This window comes from Zeugodacus cucurbitae, chromosome X (genome assembly GCF_028554725.1).
Source record: "Zeugodacus cucurbitae isolate PBARC_wt_2022May chromosome X, idZeuCucr1.2, whole genome shotgun sequence".
NCBI classification, from domain to species: Eukaryota; Metazoa; Arthropoda; class Insecta; order Diptera; family Tephritidae; genus Zeugodacus; species Zeugodacus cucurbitae.
The window spans coordinates 31,635,975-31,654,949 of record NC_071672.1 but is presented as its reverse complement, the minus strand read 5'-3'; the positions used below and the strand labels follow the sequence as shown (position 1 = coordinate 31,654,949).

General features: G+C 36.7%; 1 protein-coding gene across 6 annotated transcripts in view; it reads right to left on the bottom strand.

Moving 5' to 3' along the window:
• The window catches only part of LOC105219314 (paired box protein Pax-6), a 59,058-nt gene continuing 40,083 nt past the window's right edge, over nt 1-18,975 (bottom strand). For 5 of the 6 annotated variants that reach the window (XM_029044944.2, XM_054235407.1, XM_054235406.1 and 2 more), the window contains 4 exons: nt 3,192-3,365; nt 2,855-3,112; nt 2,292-2,790; nt 1-1,037 (listed from right to left, as the gene is read on the bottom strand). In XM_029044944.2, the coding sequence (XP_028900777.1) occupies nt 329-1,037; nt 2,292-2,790; nt 2,855-3,112; nt 3,192-3,365 (1,640 nt within the window). In that variant the 3' untranslated portion in view covers nt 1-328. The remainder of the gene's footprint in view (nt 1,038-2,291; nt 2,791-2,854; nt 3,113-3,191; nt 3,366-18,975) is intronic. The other variant, XM_029044947.2, reaches the window with a different exon arrangement.

The window sequence follows — 18,975 nt, the reverse complement described above, 5'->3', positions numbered from 1 at the left end:
TTCCATATAATTTTATTTATTACTACGACTGTGCTGAGTTTTAATTATAAAACAGCATCGTATTAATTTTCACTAATAATACGTACATATATGTATATGTGTATTAAGCTCTCGAATATGTCGAAAGTATTCTATAGTCTTTTTGTTTTAAATTTTTCATAATTGCGAGATATTAACAAGTCGAATTAAAAAAATTTATTATATATCTCAGTAACCTTGGGTTGAGTGTTATGTACTGGTACAACTCATCCGTATATGTATATTTATCCTGGTATACCTATTTTAAACCACTTTGAGCGTTGGGCCTGACTAACGTTGTATATTCCTCTCAAACCCATGGAGAATAGAAGCATGATGCGAAAAACTGCTGCTGCTTTCCTGCTTGGTTCTGCGCGCTTGCTGAGGATATACCTGTGCCCATGACCGCGGAAGCTCCACTATTATTGCCGGCTGCAGATGCAACGGCGGCTGCTGCTGCGTAGCCATATCCCAGTTGAGAGTAATTGTCCGTGGTAGTTGATGCCACACTGCCGCTGCCATTGTTGGGTGTGCCTAGCTGATGACTCGTCGGTGGACTGCAAGGTGAGTTGCGTGCCGATAATATGGTGGTATTATTAAGATTTGTCGTCGTCGTGATTGCGCCACTACCGCAATTTATGGCAGACACCGAGCTGTCGCTGGAAACTTGAGACAAGGCAGAAACATTGCTTGAAACGGGTGTTGGCAGCGGCGGCGGTGGCAGTGGTGGTTGCAGCCCCACTGTTTGACCATAACTACTTACTGACGTGTCATAGCCGCTGCATGCCGACTGCTGATTTGTGAGACTGCCGCCACTACTATGTGCACCGCCTGCCGAGGGTATGCCGAAACCTCCAACCACTGCATGGTGATGATGCGGCGGTGGTGGTAGGGGTGCACGTAGCGACATATGGCACTGATACAGTGAAGGCGGGGTTAGGTCACGTTGCTGAGACATTGGTGAGCCGGGCATCGAGGATATTGAGGGATGTGTGAACGACGACATGGACGCCATTGAACTGTAATAAGTGATACAAATAAAATAATCGTCAGTTATATTTTCATTATGTGTAAGCTTTAAATAGTTCACGAGTTGAGTTACTACTCTGAAATACTTGCTGTCCTTCGGAATAGTTCAAGTTTAAGACAACAACGGGACAACGTCAACAAAGATATGTCAAAACTTTCTCGTTACTCTATTGCTAGATGCCTAAAATTCTCTTCTACCAAATCTACAGCGACCATATTCACTAATTGGATGAAGGAGACCCTAGCATTTCTGTCGATGGTACTTAATTTTCGACTGTAAATAACAGCAAAATTTTGGGTGTTATGCTGGATAGCATGTACTCTTTTGACAGCGCTTATCACCAAGGTACAACAACAAGAGCCTTAAGTCGCTAGCTGTCAGCGCATGGGGTAAATTTTGTTGGCAACTTACCGGCCATAAACTTCGCAACCCCTATATGGTCGTCTAGGTGCAAATAATGACAATATTTACGAAAGTACCTGCCGACGACGGCCTTATCCCACGGTACAGTAGGACGCAGCTGGGGAAGCTTCAGACTTTTCACAACACCTGAATCCGAACAGCCACAGGTTGCCTCTTGATGTCTCCGGTTGAGCACCTACATAATGAGGGCTGTATTCTACCTGTGAAGGAGCTTATGAAATGCTCTCCAAACAGTTTATTTTTCAATTGTTTTCGTAGAAACTGCAGTCATTTGCTAGAAGCCGAGCCGCCACCAAGAGCCGTCAAGAGTTCCTTCCTAAAATCCTCGACGTCGACGACATACAGAACTATACCGTTAGACATTCGACAAGTACTAAACGCCATTCACAGAGGAGCCATTAACACCTTCATCGACTGCCTCCCCATGAATGGCGTACTTGAAGATAATTCCCCACCTATTGCAGACACCGACCTCGACTTGCCTCGCGAAACTATAGTGATCCTCGCGCAACTTCGTTCTGATTACTGTTGAAGATTAAAATCCTACCTACCCAGAGGTAAACCTGACCCAGTATACATATATCCTGCATGCAAAGAGTCCCCGCATGACACTAGCCCCCTCTTTGCATAATCTAACCTTTCTTTCCTTTTGGTCCGGCATTGCCGAAACAACTGGTTTCCCGTTAGATGACTTCGATGTCAATTAATTTAGGCAGGTTTGGGTAACCTTTAGGTTTACGTGAGTCATGGATATTCACATGCTTTGCAATATGAATTGTTTTGGTTTTAAGTAATATATTTTTACAAAAAAAACACTTACCTATATGGTTCGCTCATAGCCATCGTGGAATGATGATGTATCGGGTACATAGTTCCCATCGAGCTGCTAAATCCGTTATTAATATTAAGCCGAGGCGATATCGACGGCACAATGCCACCACCTAGGTGTGGGTGTGTATGATGTGTCGCCGCGTGATATGTATGTACTGCCCCAATGGGCGCACAACCGGTGCTGCCAGCGGGACTAAGACCCATCATGCCAACACTGTTCCGTCCACCGGAATGTCCAGCGCCTAAATTTGTAACACTCGTACCGCTGGCGTTGCTGCTGCCAGATGAAGACTGCTGTCCGCCGCCAATATGATCTGGGGTACCAGGACCGCTGCCAGCGCCCACCACAGAAGTATGTGCTGATGCAGCAGCCGCCGTAGAAGAAACTGAATTATTAGCCAATGGGGGTGTGGACATTACACCATCTGGTAGCGCCGCTGCATCTGTTGTTGGTGTAGCATAGCCAAAATAATCGAAAAACATGCGTGCTTTTTTTACTCGTTTAGTATATTTAGTTTCGAAACAACTAGAATTGCTATTTAGTATACTTACTGCCGCTGGGCACAACCGAGGTGACGCCGCTGCCGTTCATACTGCTACTGTTGGGGCTATCTATGACGGAGGTGGCCGATATAGTTGAGCCACCGCCAGCCGAGTTAGGGGTATGCCGCTGATTACGTAATTTCTCTTCACGTCGCCATTTAGCGCGACGATTAGAAAACCATACCTGTATACGGGCCTCTGGTAAACCAATTTTCCCAGCCAACCGCTCTCGTGCAAAAACATCCGGATAATGAGTGCGTTCGAATTCTGCACACAGTTGTATAAATGAAAAGAATACTTTGTATTTGTAATTGATCTTTACCATATTACGAAGCGAAATAAATACCTTTTTCCAAACTATCGATTTGCTCGTTTGTGAAGGAAGTGCGATTCCGCTGTAGTTTGCGCTTGAGTATTAGGCGAGCTTGATCCTCATCATTTGCCCCGACATTCGAAATACCGCCATTGGAATTTTCGCCCTCTCCCGAACCGGTTTCATCTGAGTGATGACCATCAAGTTCTGTAAGAATATAATGATTTATATAGTTTGTGTCCAAAAAGTACCGAGATGAGAACAGTGGAGAATGCCTTAAAGTATGAGTACGCCACCCGGTAAGCAGCATGGTCTGGGGTTGTTTTTCTTATAATGGACTAAAAGGCATTCATTTCATTGAAGGATGCGTCAACCGTGAGGTATATAAAAAAATTCTGGTAGTCAATTTGAATACTGTGCATCGAAGAACTTAAAATTGGCAATTGTTAAACATACAGCATTTTAAAACTTATCAATATTTACTTAAACCACAATGAAGTGTCGTTTGCCTAAAATTTTCATTTTAATTTAAATAAATAAAATCAACTACTGTTTCACTGTGTATGTGGCAATAGGCTGTTAACGATTTTACCTTAATGGATCCTTTTAGACATATTCATACGTGCATATACAATAGTGGTGGCTATTAACCAATACGAAAGCTTGTATATTCGAGTGAGTATACACTCTAACACACAAGCGTACACAATAGCAAATTGCGAAGAAGAGAACGTCTAAGCTCATTCGAGCGTAAAGTTGTGATAAGAAACATTTGGTTACGTTTTTTCTATATAAAATTTCGACAAATACACGTGTACCGTTCCCAGTGTGTTAAATTTACGGGAAAATGTATAAAGGACATAAAGATTATACAGTGATTTCAAATACATGTAATCGTACGCCAGTACATAAAGTTATGTTTACATATGTATATATATGCTTCTTATTAATTATACAGCACGGCGCTTCTTCACATACTTCGCTTTTGTTGAATGCTCAAACTTAATAATAGGCCAGTCTTTGGCGCAAGCACTGACAGCAACCTCACTTTTGGCATCTTCTTTGCTTTTCTGCTTTATAGCCAAGCTCTGGCTACTTAGCTTGGCAGCAATTGTAGACCAAGCATAGCTTTTGTGACCAATGAAAAGGGTCTTCTTAGAGTTTTCAACGAGATCTTTTTCGGAACAACTAGTTCCTTCCGGCTTCTATGTCGGAGCGCCGGTCTTCCCTGTTATTTTTGTTTTACTATGTTTGTTGGAATTCTTTTTTGGACCCACGTGTGTAGGGGTAAAGCAGTCTGCTTGTGCATAAACTCCGCTACGCAAGTAATGATATCACATTACGGAGGGTACGGGTCGCGTAACACCTTTATCCAGCCCTTCTTTGTACCACCTACCATAGTAAGACTTCACCGTTGAATGATGTGATATTGAGGAACAACGAACACTCAAATATAAAGTCAGGCTTTAGCTAAAAACCTTCCGACTGCAACAAAGCGGGATGTCACTGTTCTATTTCCAGTCGGCAGCCACAGGGAGAGTTTAGTGGGGGATTTCTTTCGAATCTAGTGCAAATAAATTCATTATGCAGCTTGCTTGCTGATCCGAGGACTTGGCTAGAGCGCGATAGCGGAAAACTCTCACTGGTGTCGGCCTATATGCTACACAATAGAGCCACCTCCTAGCTCATTTGTGGTATACACTAATTGCAGGTGATAAGGGGGTCTTTGGCCACACCTTCTATGAAGAAGGAAAATTGTACTCGTGATCTCGGAATAGAAGGTGTTTAATGAACACTCCTTCTCGTTTCAAAGCCTTATAAGTTTTCACCTGTACAAAGATTATGCAGCTAGCGAACCCTATAGGAACATTTGAATCGCTTTCTGGTACTCCGTCAGCGTTATTGTTGAACGTGTCGAGGTCTTCAGCGCCCTGCGGATTTTCTGAACCTTCTTGGAGCAGTGGTACCCCGCCAGGAAGCGGTGTGTACAGGTGATACACAAGGGAACTTGAGCTTGAACTTAAATACCGTCTACAAGATTATCCAAGGGTACTAGAGGGTGGTAACCAACAATACTGGCTTGTGCTCGATGATCGTATTGTCAAGCTGACCTCATTTGCAATAATATAACATTATTTGTTTACCCGACTTGTTTGAGTGGAGCGTTAGTTGTTCTTCAAATTGATTTTTATACTCTCGCAACAAAGTTGCTAAAAAGAGTATTATAGTTTTGTTCACATAACGGTTGTTTGTAACACCCAAAACTAAACGAGTTAGATATAGGGTTACATATACCAAAGTGATCAGGGTGAAGAGTGGAGTTCAAATCCGAATGTCTGTCTGTCCGTCCGTCTATGCAAGCTGTAACTTGAGTAAAAATTAAGATATCTTGATGAAACTTGGCACACTTATTTCTTGGCACCATAGGAAGGTTGCTTTCGAAAATGAGCAAAATCGAACCACTGCCACGCCCACAAAATGGCGAGAACCGAAAACACATAAAGTGCCATAACTAAGTCATAAATAAAGCTATGGAAATAAATTTTTTTTGGGGAAGTGGGCGTGGTCCCGCCCCCAAATCGGTTATTTGTATATATCTCGCAAACTAATGAAGCTATATAAACCAAACTCTCTGCAGTCGATTATCTTACGTACCCCACCACACACCATGAAAATAGTTGAAATCGGATAATAACCACGCCCACCTCCCATACAAAGGTTAGGTTGAAAATTACTAACAGTGTGTTAACTCACGAACGAAAAACGTCAGAAACACTAAATTTCACATAAGGAATGGCAGATGAAAGCCACACTCGGATTTTTTTACAAAATGGAAAATGGGCGTGGCATCGCCCACTTATGGGTCAAAACCCATATCTCATGAACTACTCGACCGATTTCAATGAAATTCGGTTTGTAATAGTTTCCTTTCATCCCAATGATATGTTGTGAAAATAGGCCAAATCGCTTCACAACCACGCCTACTTCCTATATACCAGAACTTTGAAGACGATCTGAATCGTTTACTTTGCAATATATAAAGTAAGCACTAGTGAAGATATCGGTGCAGGACTTTGCGCAAATACTACGTTTATAGTGTAGCAGCCATATTCTAAAAATCGCCAAAATCGGACCATAGGTTTTCAAGGCCCCTTATATCGAACATGAAGACCTCGGTGCTTCTAACCTAATATTACGGTTTCCAAATTTCAATGGACTTTATACAATATATATGATGAATATGTGGGTCAAATTGTGTATCCCTTCCCTGCTAATATTATAAATGCGAATGTAAGTTTGTTTGTTACGCTTTCACGCAAAAACTACTGAACCGATCATCATGAAACTTTGTACATACACTCTTGAAGATACTAGAAGCAACATAGGGTACTTTATATTAAAAAAAAAATTTTGCGAAAGATAAAACAATTGTTTGTCAAAAAATCGTCAAATTTAGCTACTTCAGTAATGAAGTTTTACAGCCATGAAGTTTCAACCCTGAATACTGTAATACCGTCCCATTGTATTACCGGCGGTAACGAAAATATCTAATTCAATTGAATATAGTTTCAACTGTTTATAATTTTTCTATATTTATTGTAACTTTCTTCTGTCGTTACATGCAGTATAAAACTATTCCAATTTTTGAGGTTACGGTGGTTGGAAAAAAAATAAAAGAATAAGGAATGTCGAGCCCTCGACGAGACAGTATGGATGATTTTGATAATGAAATTACACGAGAGCTAGATTATGATTTCATAGCACTGCAACATCAAGTAAGAGAATTAGTACCTCAATTACTTCCCGAGCAAAATCATGTTTTCCATCAAGTTTTACGTAAAATAGATTCCGGTAGTGGTGGACTCTTCTTTCTCGATGCACCAGGAGGAACTGGAAAAACGTTTTTACTTAACTTATTATTAATGTCCGTCAGAAAAGACAAAAAAATAGCAGTTGCCGTAGCTTCGTCCGGTATTGCCGCGACGCTATTAAACGGCGGTCGTACGGCACATTCCGTTTTAAAATTACCATTGAATTTGGCACAGGAAGATTCGCCCATCTGTAATTTTAGTAAAAATAGTTCACGAGGTAGAATGCTGCGAGAATGCAAGCTTTTAGTGTGGGATGAAAGTACAATGTCTCACAAGAAGGCTATAGAAGCTTTAAACCGGACCCTCCAGGATTTGCGAGATAGTACAGATATAATGGGAGGCATGGTAGTTTTATTTTCTGGTGATTTCCGTCAAACCCTCCCAGTGATTCAGAGGGGGACACCAGCAGATGAAATTCAAGCGTGCATTAAATCGTCAAGCTTATGGTCGACAGTTGAAAAACTCCGCCTGAAAACGAATATGAGGGTGCATCTTCATAATGACGTGGATTCAGGACTTTACGCAGAAATGTTGTTGAAAATTGGTGATGGTTGTTTAGACGTTGACGCTGAAGGCTACATATCACTGTCAAGAGAATTTTGTAATTTAGTAGAAAGTGATGTGGATCTCATTGCTAATGTTTTTCCGGAATTACAACAAAATTTGTGTAGTGATCAGTGGTTGTGTGCAAGAGCAATATTAGCACCAATAAATGAAATCGTTAATAGGATCAACACTGACATTTTAAACGAGGTTCCGCGAGAAATGAAGGAATATTTGTCAATGGATATAATTATGGATACGGAACTAAGTACTTCATATCCTGTGGAGTTTTTAAATTCACTTGAACTATCGGGTGTACCGTCACATAAACTTCAATTGAAACTAAATGTACCAGTAATGCTTATGCGAAATCTAGATGCTCCTCGGCTATGTAATGGAACAAAGCTTCGGATAACAAAATTGGGACAAAACATACTTGGTGCTACTATATTAACAGGTGTCGGTAAGGGAAATAGTGTTATAATACCTCGGATACCGGATACCTCGGATATATTTTAACATTTGTTGTTGCAAAGTGTTGAAACTTCTGTCTGTAGTAATTTTTAAAAATTGTTGATTTCAGCCAAACAATCAAATGTAGTTATCATATTGACTCATTTCTATTATTATACCCTTTATCTGTCATACTTATTTAATGACTCCACTGCGGGCGAAGCCGCGGGTAAAAAGCTAGTATATAATATTAATTAAGTTAAAAAAATAAATTGCGAGAGTATAAAATGTTCGGTTACACCCGAACTTAGCCCTTCCTTACTTGTTATTAGTAATTTTCACCCGACGTAATCATTGCTGTTTGAGTGCTGACTGATACAGTCCAATATGAATCAATCAATTTGCCAAGAATATGCAAATAACATTTTTACAATTATTTCGTAAGTAGTTGGCAGCACTGTTAAAATGTGAGTAACAATTTGTGCAGTTAACAATACAAATACGCGAACAGAAATATTTTATTTGAAAGAAAACACAAAAAAGAACTATAATGAGTAATTATTAATTATTTTTCATGAGTCGGGAAGAAAGCTTGAATGTCGCATTAATTCGACGGCTAATTAGAGATCGTTCCAGTCCTTTGGAAATTTCACTTATGATGTACGCTAAAGATTCAAATGTTGTTATTTGCTATGTTTACTATATTTTGTATATTTTCAAATAGATCAAACAAAGCATTTTCATACTTGTTGGCCACATTTTAAATCCATCAACCGATCAACTGCTGTCTCTCCAGTTCTGAAGATTTGAGCAGCCCTACGATTCTTTACTGAAGGTAGCTATCAGAAAGGTCAAGGACTTCGGAATTTCACAACTCAAATACAATGTCAGCGATTCTTAAAGAAGTGACCACATTTATGCAACAGAAAATATTCCGAAAACATATAAAATTTAGCATAAGTGTATAAGAGCAAAATACAACCATAATAATAAATAATAAGCAATCAAACAGAATTTCCTGATGTGATCATATGTATGGATGGAACACATGTGCACATTTCAGCACCTAAAAAAGAACTGCAACATCTGTATATTAATATCTATCTAAACCTCTGATGTAAATGAAATTTTAGAAATTGCTCAAAAATATAGTATTATTAAAATATCAGCTTCTGTTATTCTTTTCCAGTCCTATGTGGTGACCAGAATCTGTTTATTTCGTCTTCAAAGCCATTCCATAGTTTTGCATTTTGTAAATAATATTTAAAAAGCAACTCATAAAATCATATATTAATGTAAATACATTTTTTATTTGTATTTACAATTTCTTCACCATCTGAATATATTATATAGAGCAGTACAAAACTACAATCTATAATGAAGAAACTGGTCTTGATCAGTAGCCTGCTTTTGACATATTTGGATACTATAATAAGGGTTGATAGTAATAGATAATATGAAAAAAAGGCGACTGGCTAGCAGTGGCCTGTCATATTCTCCAGTAGCCTCTCTTAATATATTTTTCGGACTACGGTAGCCTGAAGGCGACTGAACTCAGGCTATTATAGATACATAATGTGGGTGTAAGGTTAAAGTAATTTGGTAGGCATACCTTCGTCGAACCCAACGAATTGGCTGACATTTGTGGAAACGTGAGGGTCTTTAACCACTACTGGTAATGCTTTTTAGCTAAGCAAATGATCAGCTTCCAATGCAGTCCAAGCGATCTTAGCCTTTTTACCTAAGCTAAGCTAACCAAGCACCGTGGGTAAGAGAAATTGATTCTGACTATCAAAAAAAAAAAAAGTACCAATTACATGCTGTTTAGTTATGATTATGTATAAATAAAACATCCCCGTACATACATATGTATGTATTTCTCTAGGTTTGACTTCATAGCAATAAAATCAAGTGCAATAAAGTGTAAATTTATTAATTTTCCATAATCCCCATTTGAGAATTTGGATTACCTAAATTATAGTAAATAAAAACGAAGTATTATATTCACTTACTATGCTGCTCTCGTTAGAGTAGACTAAATAAGTGTAATGCCAAACATTAAACTTATCCAAATAAATCATTTCAGAAACACTTGTTTATACACTGGCAGCACAATGAAAGTTCATTAGAAATATTTACTAATAAGGGCTGCAAAACATAAATAAATGTCATAAGCGTATTAAAATTTGTCGACGCGCAATTTATGCGTTTGAGTGACAGGTTCGCGCAGCAAAAATGAGCGTAAGGCGATTGCTTGCTTATATGTGCAGCGACAAAAAAATCAAAATTGTTAAAACAAATAACAAAAGTGTTTCGTGAAGAAAACGACATTGTATTTAACATTATAATGAGTAAATGTATGTATTTACGTTTATAAAACGAAGTACATGCATAACTGCTGTATTTGCGGGAGTTGGATTGAATACAAATATATATATTTATATGTATGTACATATATACAGCTATGGACAAGGATTTAGACCTTTTTTTATTAGTAGATCATGACTCACATCACTTTAATTTAAAACCCAGAAACCGTTATCATTTCCATTCATTTATTTTCAATTGGTTTTGTTAGTAAAAAATACCAACATTATTCATGTGTCTTTTGATCTTATATATGTACGTGCCAACTTATTGGAAAGTTGCCGAAATTGTCATGATTCAAAAGCCAGGAAAACCAGGATATGATATGAATTGAAAAGTACTAATTTATCATACCTTTATACATTAAGGTATACGATGGAGCCATATTCCTTTGTTGTAAACTTAATCTGTATGACCCATAACGATCCCAAGCATACAGTGAATGTGTTGACATACTAGATTCACAAGAAAAAATCCGCTTATCGTTTGACAAGCGCAATGTTCTGATCTAAATCCCACTGAGAACTGGTGGAATGATGTCGAAGTACACGATAGGCAAAGAAAATTTAAAAATTCCGTTGTGCTTTGACACAAAATACAGGAAATCGGAAATTATATACCCTTGAACCAAGATGCCCAAAGTTAATAAAAAGCTTGTTAACCAAATGTGAAACGATTATTAACAAGTAAGGAAGGGCTAAGTTCGGGTGTAACCGAACATTTTATACTCTCGCAATTTATTTATTTGACTTTATTTATATTATGTAATACACAATTTGACCCTCATATTCGTCATATATATTATATAAAGTCCATTGAAAGTTGGAAACCATAATATTAGGTTAGAAGCACCGAGGTTCTCGTGTTCGATATATGGGGCCTTAAAAACCTATGGTCCGATTTCGGCGATCTTTAGAATGGGGCTGCCACACTATTAACATAGTATTTGTGCAAAGTTCTGCACCGATATCTTCACTAGTGCTTACTTTATATATTGTAAAGAAAACGATTCAGATTGTCTTCAAAGTTCTGGTATATAGGAAATAGGCGTGGTTGTGAAGCGATTTGGAATATGTTCACAACAACAAACCAAGTTTCATTGAAATCGGTCGAGTAGTTCCTGAGACATGGTTTTTGACCCATAAGTGGGCGATGGCACGCCCATTTCTATTTTGTAAAAAAATCTGAGTGCAGCTTCTATCTGCCATTTCTTATGTGAAATTTAGTGTTTCTGACGTTTTTCGTTAATGAGTTAACCCACTTTTAATAATTTTCAACCTAACTTTTGTATGGGAGGTGGGCGTGGTTATGATCCGATTTCTTTCATTTTTGGACTGCATTAGGACGTGGCTAAAAAAACGACTGCAGAAAGTTTGGTTTATATAGCTCTATTGGCTTGCGAGATATGTACAAAAAACTTAGTAGGGGGCAGGGCCACGCCCACTTCCCCAAAAAAATTACATCCAAATATGTTCCTTCATAGTGCGATCCTACATACCAAATTTTATTTCCATAGCTTTATTTATGGCTTAGTTATGGCACCTTATGTGTTTTCGGTTTTCACCATTTTGTGGGCGTGGCAGTGGTCCGATTTTGCTCATTTTCGAAAGCAACCTTCCTATGGTGCCAAGAAATAAGTGTGCCAAGTTTCATCAAGATATCTTAATTTTTACTCAAGTTACAGCTTGCACAGACGGACGGACGGACAGACAGACATTCGGATTTGAACTCCACTCTTCACATTGATCACTTTGGTATATATAACCCTATATCTAACTCGTTTAGTTTTGGGTGTTACAAACAACCGTTATGTGAACAAAACTATAATACTCTCTTTAGCAACATTTGTTGCGAGAGTATAAAAATAACGGTTATTACCCAAATTATTAACCATATAAAATATGGTTCCAATAAGAAACTGTGTTCATTTTAATTAATTTACTTTTTAAGATTCTTTTATTTTTTGAAGGTGACGTTACTAAGCATTGTGTTTCACTAGTACCAAGTGCTCTAAATCCCTGACCATAACTGTATATATGTACAACTCTGATCACATTAATATCAGTGCAAGTTGTCGCATACTTTAATTCGAAACCCTGTTCTATTTGTTAAAGAAATTTTATCTAAAATTGTGTTCAAAAAAATTTAATTTATATAACATATTAGGGTGTTCGAAGTTCTAGCCCGAAGGAACTATAAATTGATCAAAAACCATTAAAAATATAAATAAAACCAATAAAGATCGACCAAAAATGATTGGTGTTTCACGAAAGTAGTGTCAAGTTGCCTAAAACCAAGAATGATAGAAGACAAGATTACGACAGACTGAAGCGTTCACGACCCACGAATGGGAATGGGCAACAGAAGAATTGTCAAATGGAAAACGGAAATGTGATACATAGTGAACCAAATTGAATAATGTGCAGATAAAATATCACAATGAACATAATTCTTAAAATCTCTCATTTATAAAATGATCCAATATAATCATGTATATTTATAATTAAAATTATATGTTTTGTTACAAAAAGTTCGCCATTTTGCCAACTTTTTTGTTGGTTGCTCGCGTGTTCGGGGTCGTGAAAGTTGTCACTCAACAGGAACTCAAAACCCAAAAAAGCTAACTGTAAACGCCTGTCGTAAGCTTGTCCTCTATCATTCTTGCCTAAAACTATGAAACAAACTTAACTTATTTCGCTTGAAACGATAGAAACCCGAACAAAACTGGCCGAAAAATGCTTGAATTATTAAGAAGGCACCCGAATATAAGCGCTCAGAAGATTTTGGGCGACCTCATAATATGAGTAGAGAAATAATGTGGTTACATGAAATGGTCTAAGTTAAAATGAGGAAGTTCTTCATGAATAATAAATGTAAAGTGGGACTTTTTAATGGGAAATGTGGCCAGCAATATGCTATCTACAAACTGTGCCAAAAGAACAGCTTTAAAGCGATACAGTACACTGTTAACGCCGTAATGGATGAAGGACCTTAAATAGTGGTATGGAGCTGCTACTCATACAATGGTGGGTGGATAATAAATATTATTCAAGGCATTGTGTAGCAGCTCAAGTATAGTAATAGATTTGGTTATGCAGCATTATGAAAAAAAAATAGGTTTTGTCTACTTACATAGCCTGCCCACAAATTCTTCAGCTTTAAAATGATAGCACCAGACCTTTGATTTTAATAAGTAATTTAATTATCGATTAGTTTCAATTTTATATGTTTTCTCTACACTTTTTTTATTATTTTATTATTGTTATATTAATTTTATTATTTTTTATCTTTAACGAAGGCAAATGACTGGAAGGATACTAAGGACATTTTTAAAGACAATAATATTGACGGAAGAGAACGGCTAGCCCAGCCCGACTTGAACCCCAACAAAAACTTGTGGAGAGATATTTATCACATGATATATTTTTAGAAAAATTTGCACTAATAACAACTTTTTTATAGAAAGAAACTCAGTCGTTTTTTCCATATCTAAATGGCCATTTATATTTTTGTGAACACAACTGTACATACATGCGCGCAGGCTAGGACAGCCAGCCAAACTTTGGTGGAACGTGAGTGATTGTTGAAAGCATCGTGAATGAAAACAATGGTGTTTCCGCCTAAATGCACACTGCATGTATTGTCATTGTTAACTTTTGACATTACGCTCTTACTTTTACTTAATTTGTACTAATTTTGTACGCATACGTGATGCAATTCATAAACATGCCAATGCAAGCACGGATTTTTTTCACGCATTGTCTTCGCAACAGACATTACGACGGTTAGAGAAGGTAAACGGTATTCGCTGAAAAAAACTCATGGAACGTTACAGTTAACTTACTCAGTTTAAAAGATTTTTAGGCGTTTCAATATGCACATATAACTTCAATAGTAGAAAGCGGCAAAGACCTCGCGTTTAGTGAACGATTTTTGGAATGACGGCACAACTGCACGCTCGCGGAAGTATGTATTTCGGATTTCTGTAGTGCGCGGATGTAATGTGGTAAATCTATTGTATTTAATTATATGTTCAGTTTACAGCGGGGGTAGCTGTGGTTATTTACTTATTGTATTTGAGATTGTTTGCTGTTGCATAACACAACTTTAATTAGTATTATTTACCATACAAAGACTATAAATAAATGCTTGTACGATATTTGATTTTTATCAAATACACTTTGCAATAAAATTGACACAGCGCGAGGAATTCATACCAAATATTATACAATAACTAACCAACTAAGATTTTGGTTTATAGCGCATGTGAAATATATCATACATATACATATGTTTTATATATGTAAATCTACACATACTGCGCATTATACATACATACATAGTTGTTCATTCAACCAGCAAAGCGGAAAATACTTTGAACAAATCTTTGTTGTTGACGCTAATCGTTTGATGTTGCCTAAGGTGTTTCATATCCTGCGGATATTTATTTTGGCGCATTACCTCACTAAATCTTATTATATCATTGATGTTGTTGTAGTGTTGTTTACTGTTAGTGTTGTCAATGAGTTAATCTTATAACTGTTGTCTTTGTGGCGAAATGTGTTTGTTGTCATTGCCAGCATTCGCAGTTGCTACTTTCATAGATTTACTAAAGCAGCAACAGTAAGTAAGGATGCGCAATTTTTGTGCGGAACCGTGCATTAAAAATTCAGGCAAAGTGTTACAATATGTATAGTGTAAAATTTAAAAAAAATATAATAGTTTTTTAGACAGTGTCTAGTCTCGAGTAAAAATAAGTGCAAATTCACTTCATGGATAATGGAGAAAAAATAATGTAAATCTCGAATCTATTTTTATCGTCCTTAATTAATTACCTTATGAAAAAAATAATATTATACACATAAAATTCATATTATGTGAATGCTAAAAAAATAATGAAAGAGTAACAGAATTGTCTTTCTCAAAATAATTCTTTCAAAACTTAAAAACGTACAAATTTAACGATGAGATTAAAAAAGATATAATATCGAAAAGATATAATAGCGTACCAATTATTTATCATTTTTCTTGTATGCTTCTGTTCATTAGCTAGTTCGAAGAGCCAAACCAATCGCATTTCATCGGTGGCACAAGGAAGTATGAATTATTTCAAAATTTTGAGATAAACTGGTACTTCCATGATATTCTTGATCCAGTGACTTCGTAGTAGGAAAAGCGTTTCGGTCCAATTTGGTTGTCCCATCATGTTTAACTCACTTTATGTAATGGTCTGGATTTAATTTGGTTTTGGGGTGTTTTCTTAGACATCATCAAGTACCTCTTCCAAACAAACATAGAAATTTTGAATCCATCTGACCACAAGATGTTGCACCATTTTTTTGTTGCTTAGGTCAATGTGTCATTTTGCAAATTGATGGTGATTGATTTGTCTTCACATCATTCCTTAAATTTTCTCTTGTATTGAGGACCAATCCAATAACCTAATATGTGCCTTGCCAAACGAAGAAGAATCAGCCAAGCACTCGTTCTACAATGTGCAGCTTTTACCAGGCTGAGGTTGGAAAACATTAGCCGACTTAAAAACTTTATAATAACAAGTAAGGAAAAGCTAAGTTCGGGTGCAACCGAACCTTTTATACTCTCGCAATTTATTGCTATAGTTTTATTAAGATAACACACAATTTGACCCATATATTCGGCATAAAGTCCAATAGAAAAACGAAAATCATCATATATGGTATATAGGCTGAGTTAATTGCTGAACCGATTAAACTCATTTTCATCACCAACATTCATTATATCTAAGATTATATGCTCATTTTATTTGGCTAAGATATTTCATATATTACCCGATTTATAAGCTATTAACCAATCGTATTTTTGAAAATCCTGTAATTAGCTATATGAGAGCTAGGGGAAGTTATGACCTGATTTTAACCATTTCTGATACAGAGGCACACTATTAGAAGAAAAAGATTTACTCTGAATTAAATTAAGATATCTGAGAGATTTGCCGATATTTTCGGTGAAAACTTACCATAAGGCACTGAGTTCTTCATATTCGATATCCGGGGCATTGAAAAGTTATAGTCCGATTTCAAAAATTTTTTCACAAGTGATGCCAGGATCAAATACTGTATTTGTGTAAACTTTTATTTCGCTCTCTTCATTGGTTCCTTATGTATGTATTATAAAATGAAGGAATGAGATGGAATTAAAAATTGAGTTGTATTGGAAGCAGGCATGGTTGTGAACCGATTTCGCCCATTTTTCATCCGTGTTATCAGGGTGTCAAGAAAATATTATATACCGAATTTCATTGAAATCTGTCGAGTAGTTCCTTGTAGTTTTTGACCCATAAGTGAGCGATGCCACACCCATTTTCCATTTTGTAAAAAAATCTGAGTGCAGCTTCTTTCTGCTATATCTTTTGTAAAATTTAATGTTTCTGACGTTTTTCCTTAGTGAGTTAATGGACTTTTAGTAATTTGCAACCTAACCTTTGTATGGGAGGTGAGCGTGGTTATTATCCGATTTCTTTAATTTTTGGACTGTATTAAGAAGTGGCTAAATGAAACGACTGCAGAAAGTTTGGTTTTTATAGCTTTATTGATTTGTGAGATATATACAAAAAATCTATTTGGGGGCGGAGCCACGCCCACTTCCCCAAAAAAATTGCATCCAAATATGCCCCTTCATAGTGCGATCCTTTGTACCAAATTTTATTTCCATAGCTTTATTTATGGCTTAATTATGACACTTTATGTTTTTTCGGTTATCGCCATTTTGTGGGGGTGGCAGTGGAGTTGCCGATTTTGCCCATCTTCGAAAACAACCTTCCTATGGTGCCAAGAAACAAGTTTGCCAAGTTTCATCAAGATATCTTAATTTTTACTCAAGTTACAGCTTGCACAGACGGAAGGACAGACAGACATTCGGATTTTGACTCGCCTCGTCGCCCTGATCACTTTGGTATATATAAGCCTATATCTAACTCGTTTAGTTTTGGGTGTTGCAAACAACCGTTATGTGAATAAAACTATAATACTCTCTTAGCAACTTTGTTGCGAGAGTATAATGATGCATGCGCTTTGTCGATTCATAAGGGTCTTGGCGATCCGTTAGAAGTATTTGGGTGCCACAAAGGACAGTCGGATCTCTCTAAGACTTTCTGCACTGGCCGAGATCTACCTCTTGACCTAACCTAACCGAAACGATAATTTTGCGCGGCGATATGTTAACGATAATATGATATATAACGGATAATATGTTATATAACGGTAACAAGCAGTTCTGCTACATTTTTAGTGTTCTGTTGATTTACAGCTACATTTGGATCGCATTTGTGCTATTTATATGTTCAAAACTGTATATAAATAAGCAAATCATGCAAACAGCTATCGAAGTATTTGTGTTTTTGATAGGCATTGTTACAAATATATCGACTGACATTATTATTTGGCTTTAATGTATGCCGCTTCGCCTACAAATACACATAAATGTACATACATACATTTATGTAAAAAGTTTTCTCCTATAAGCCATACAGTGTTTTACATACATATGTTTTATTATAACGTTTGTACATTCCAGCTTTTAACTAGTTGACCAGCAACTTTTTACCAGTGGCGCATAATTCAAACTGACAACAGCAACGCTTCACTACGTAATCATGGCGTAGTGACACTGACCACAGTACTGACATTGAGTTGCAGTGACAGTGTGACACACGTGGCTATTATGTAGACAAATCGGACAAATTTATATTATATACATATATTTATACGCATGTAAGTATGAATGGAATTGTATAGCGTTATGAACAAGTATATTGCATTGTTAATAAATCAATTTCAAAATTGTCAAATCTGTATAAAATTATCCAAATAATGAAGCTATGACAAGATCTGCGTTAAATCGATAAACTTAACGTTTCATATTTAATAATATGCAATGAAGCGTAAGCTCGGCGCGTTCATGTTATAGCGTTGAGAGTTAGCGAATAAAACTAGGTGTTTATTATAAAGGTGTTACATCTAGTTAGAGTTTAAAAAAATTATTATTTTTATTTTAATTTTTGTAATGTGTGTGTACAAATACATAGAATAATAAATCTAGAAATTTTATCACGCAATATATTTGAAAACCTGTTTTTAGGATTACCTTTTATATGTAACCCCTTAATAAAAAATAAGACAAATTCTATAAAATATTGTACTGTATTTAACAAGTGATGCCACACTTGTGGGAAAATTCTCGAAATCGGAATATAACTTTTCAACACCACGCATATCGAACATGAACAACTCAACTAAGGTGTAATTTTTTACCGAAAATAACGGTAAATCTCTCAGATAATTTTATGTAATTCAGTATAATTCTTTTTCTTCAAATAGTCTCTGTACTAAAAGTGTGTGAACTTTCCCTAGCTCCCATACACCTAATGAGGCCCAGGTATCGAATATGTGGACCTCAGTGATTGTGGTTAATTAATGAATTATGGGTAAAACTCTCGTATATTCTATGTGTCCTCTGTACTAAAAATGCGTGAAATCGGGTCATAACTTCATCTAGCTTTCGTACACCTGCATGCATTTGAGCATAGAGAGTACTGTTCTTTT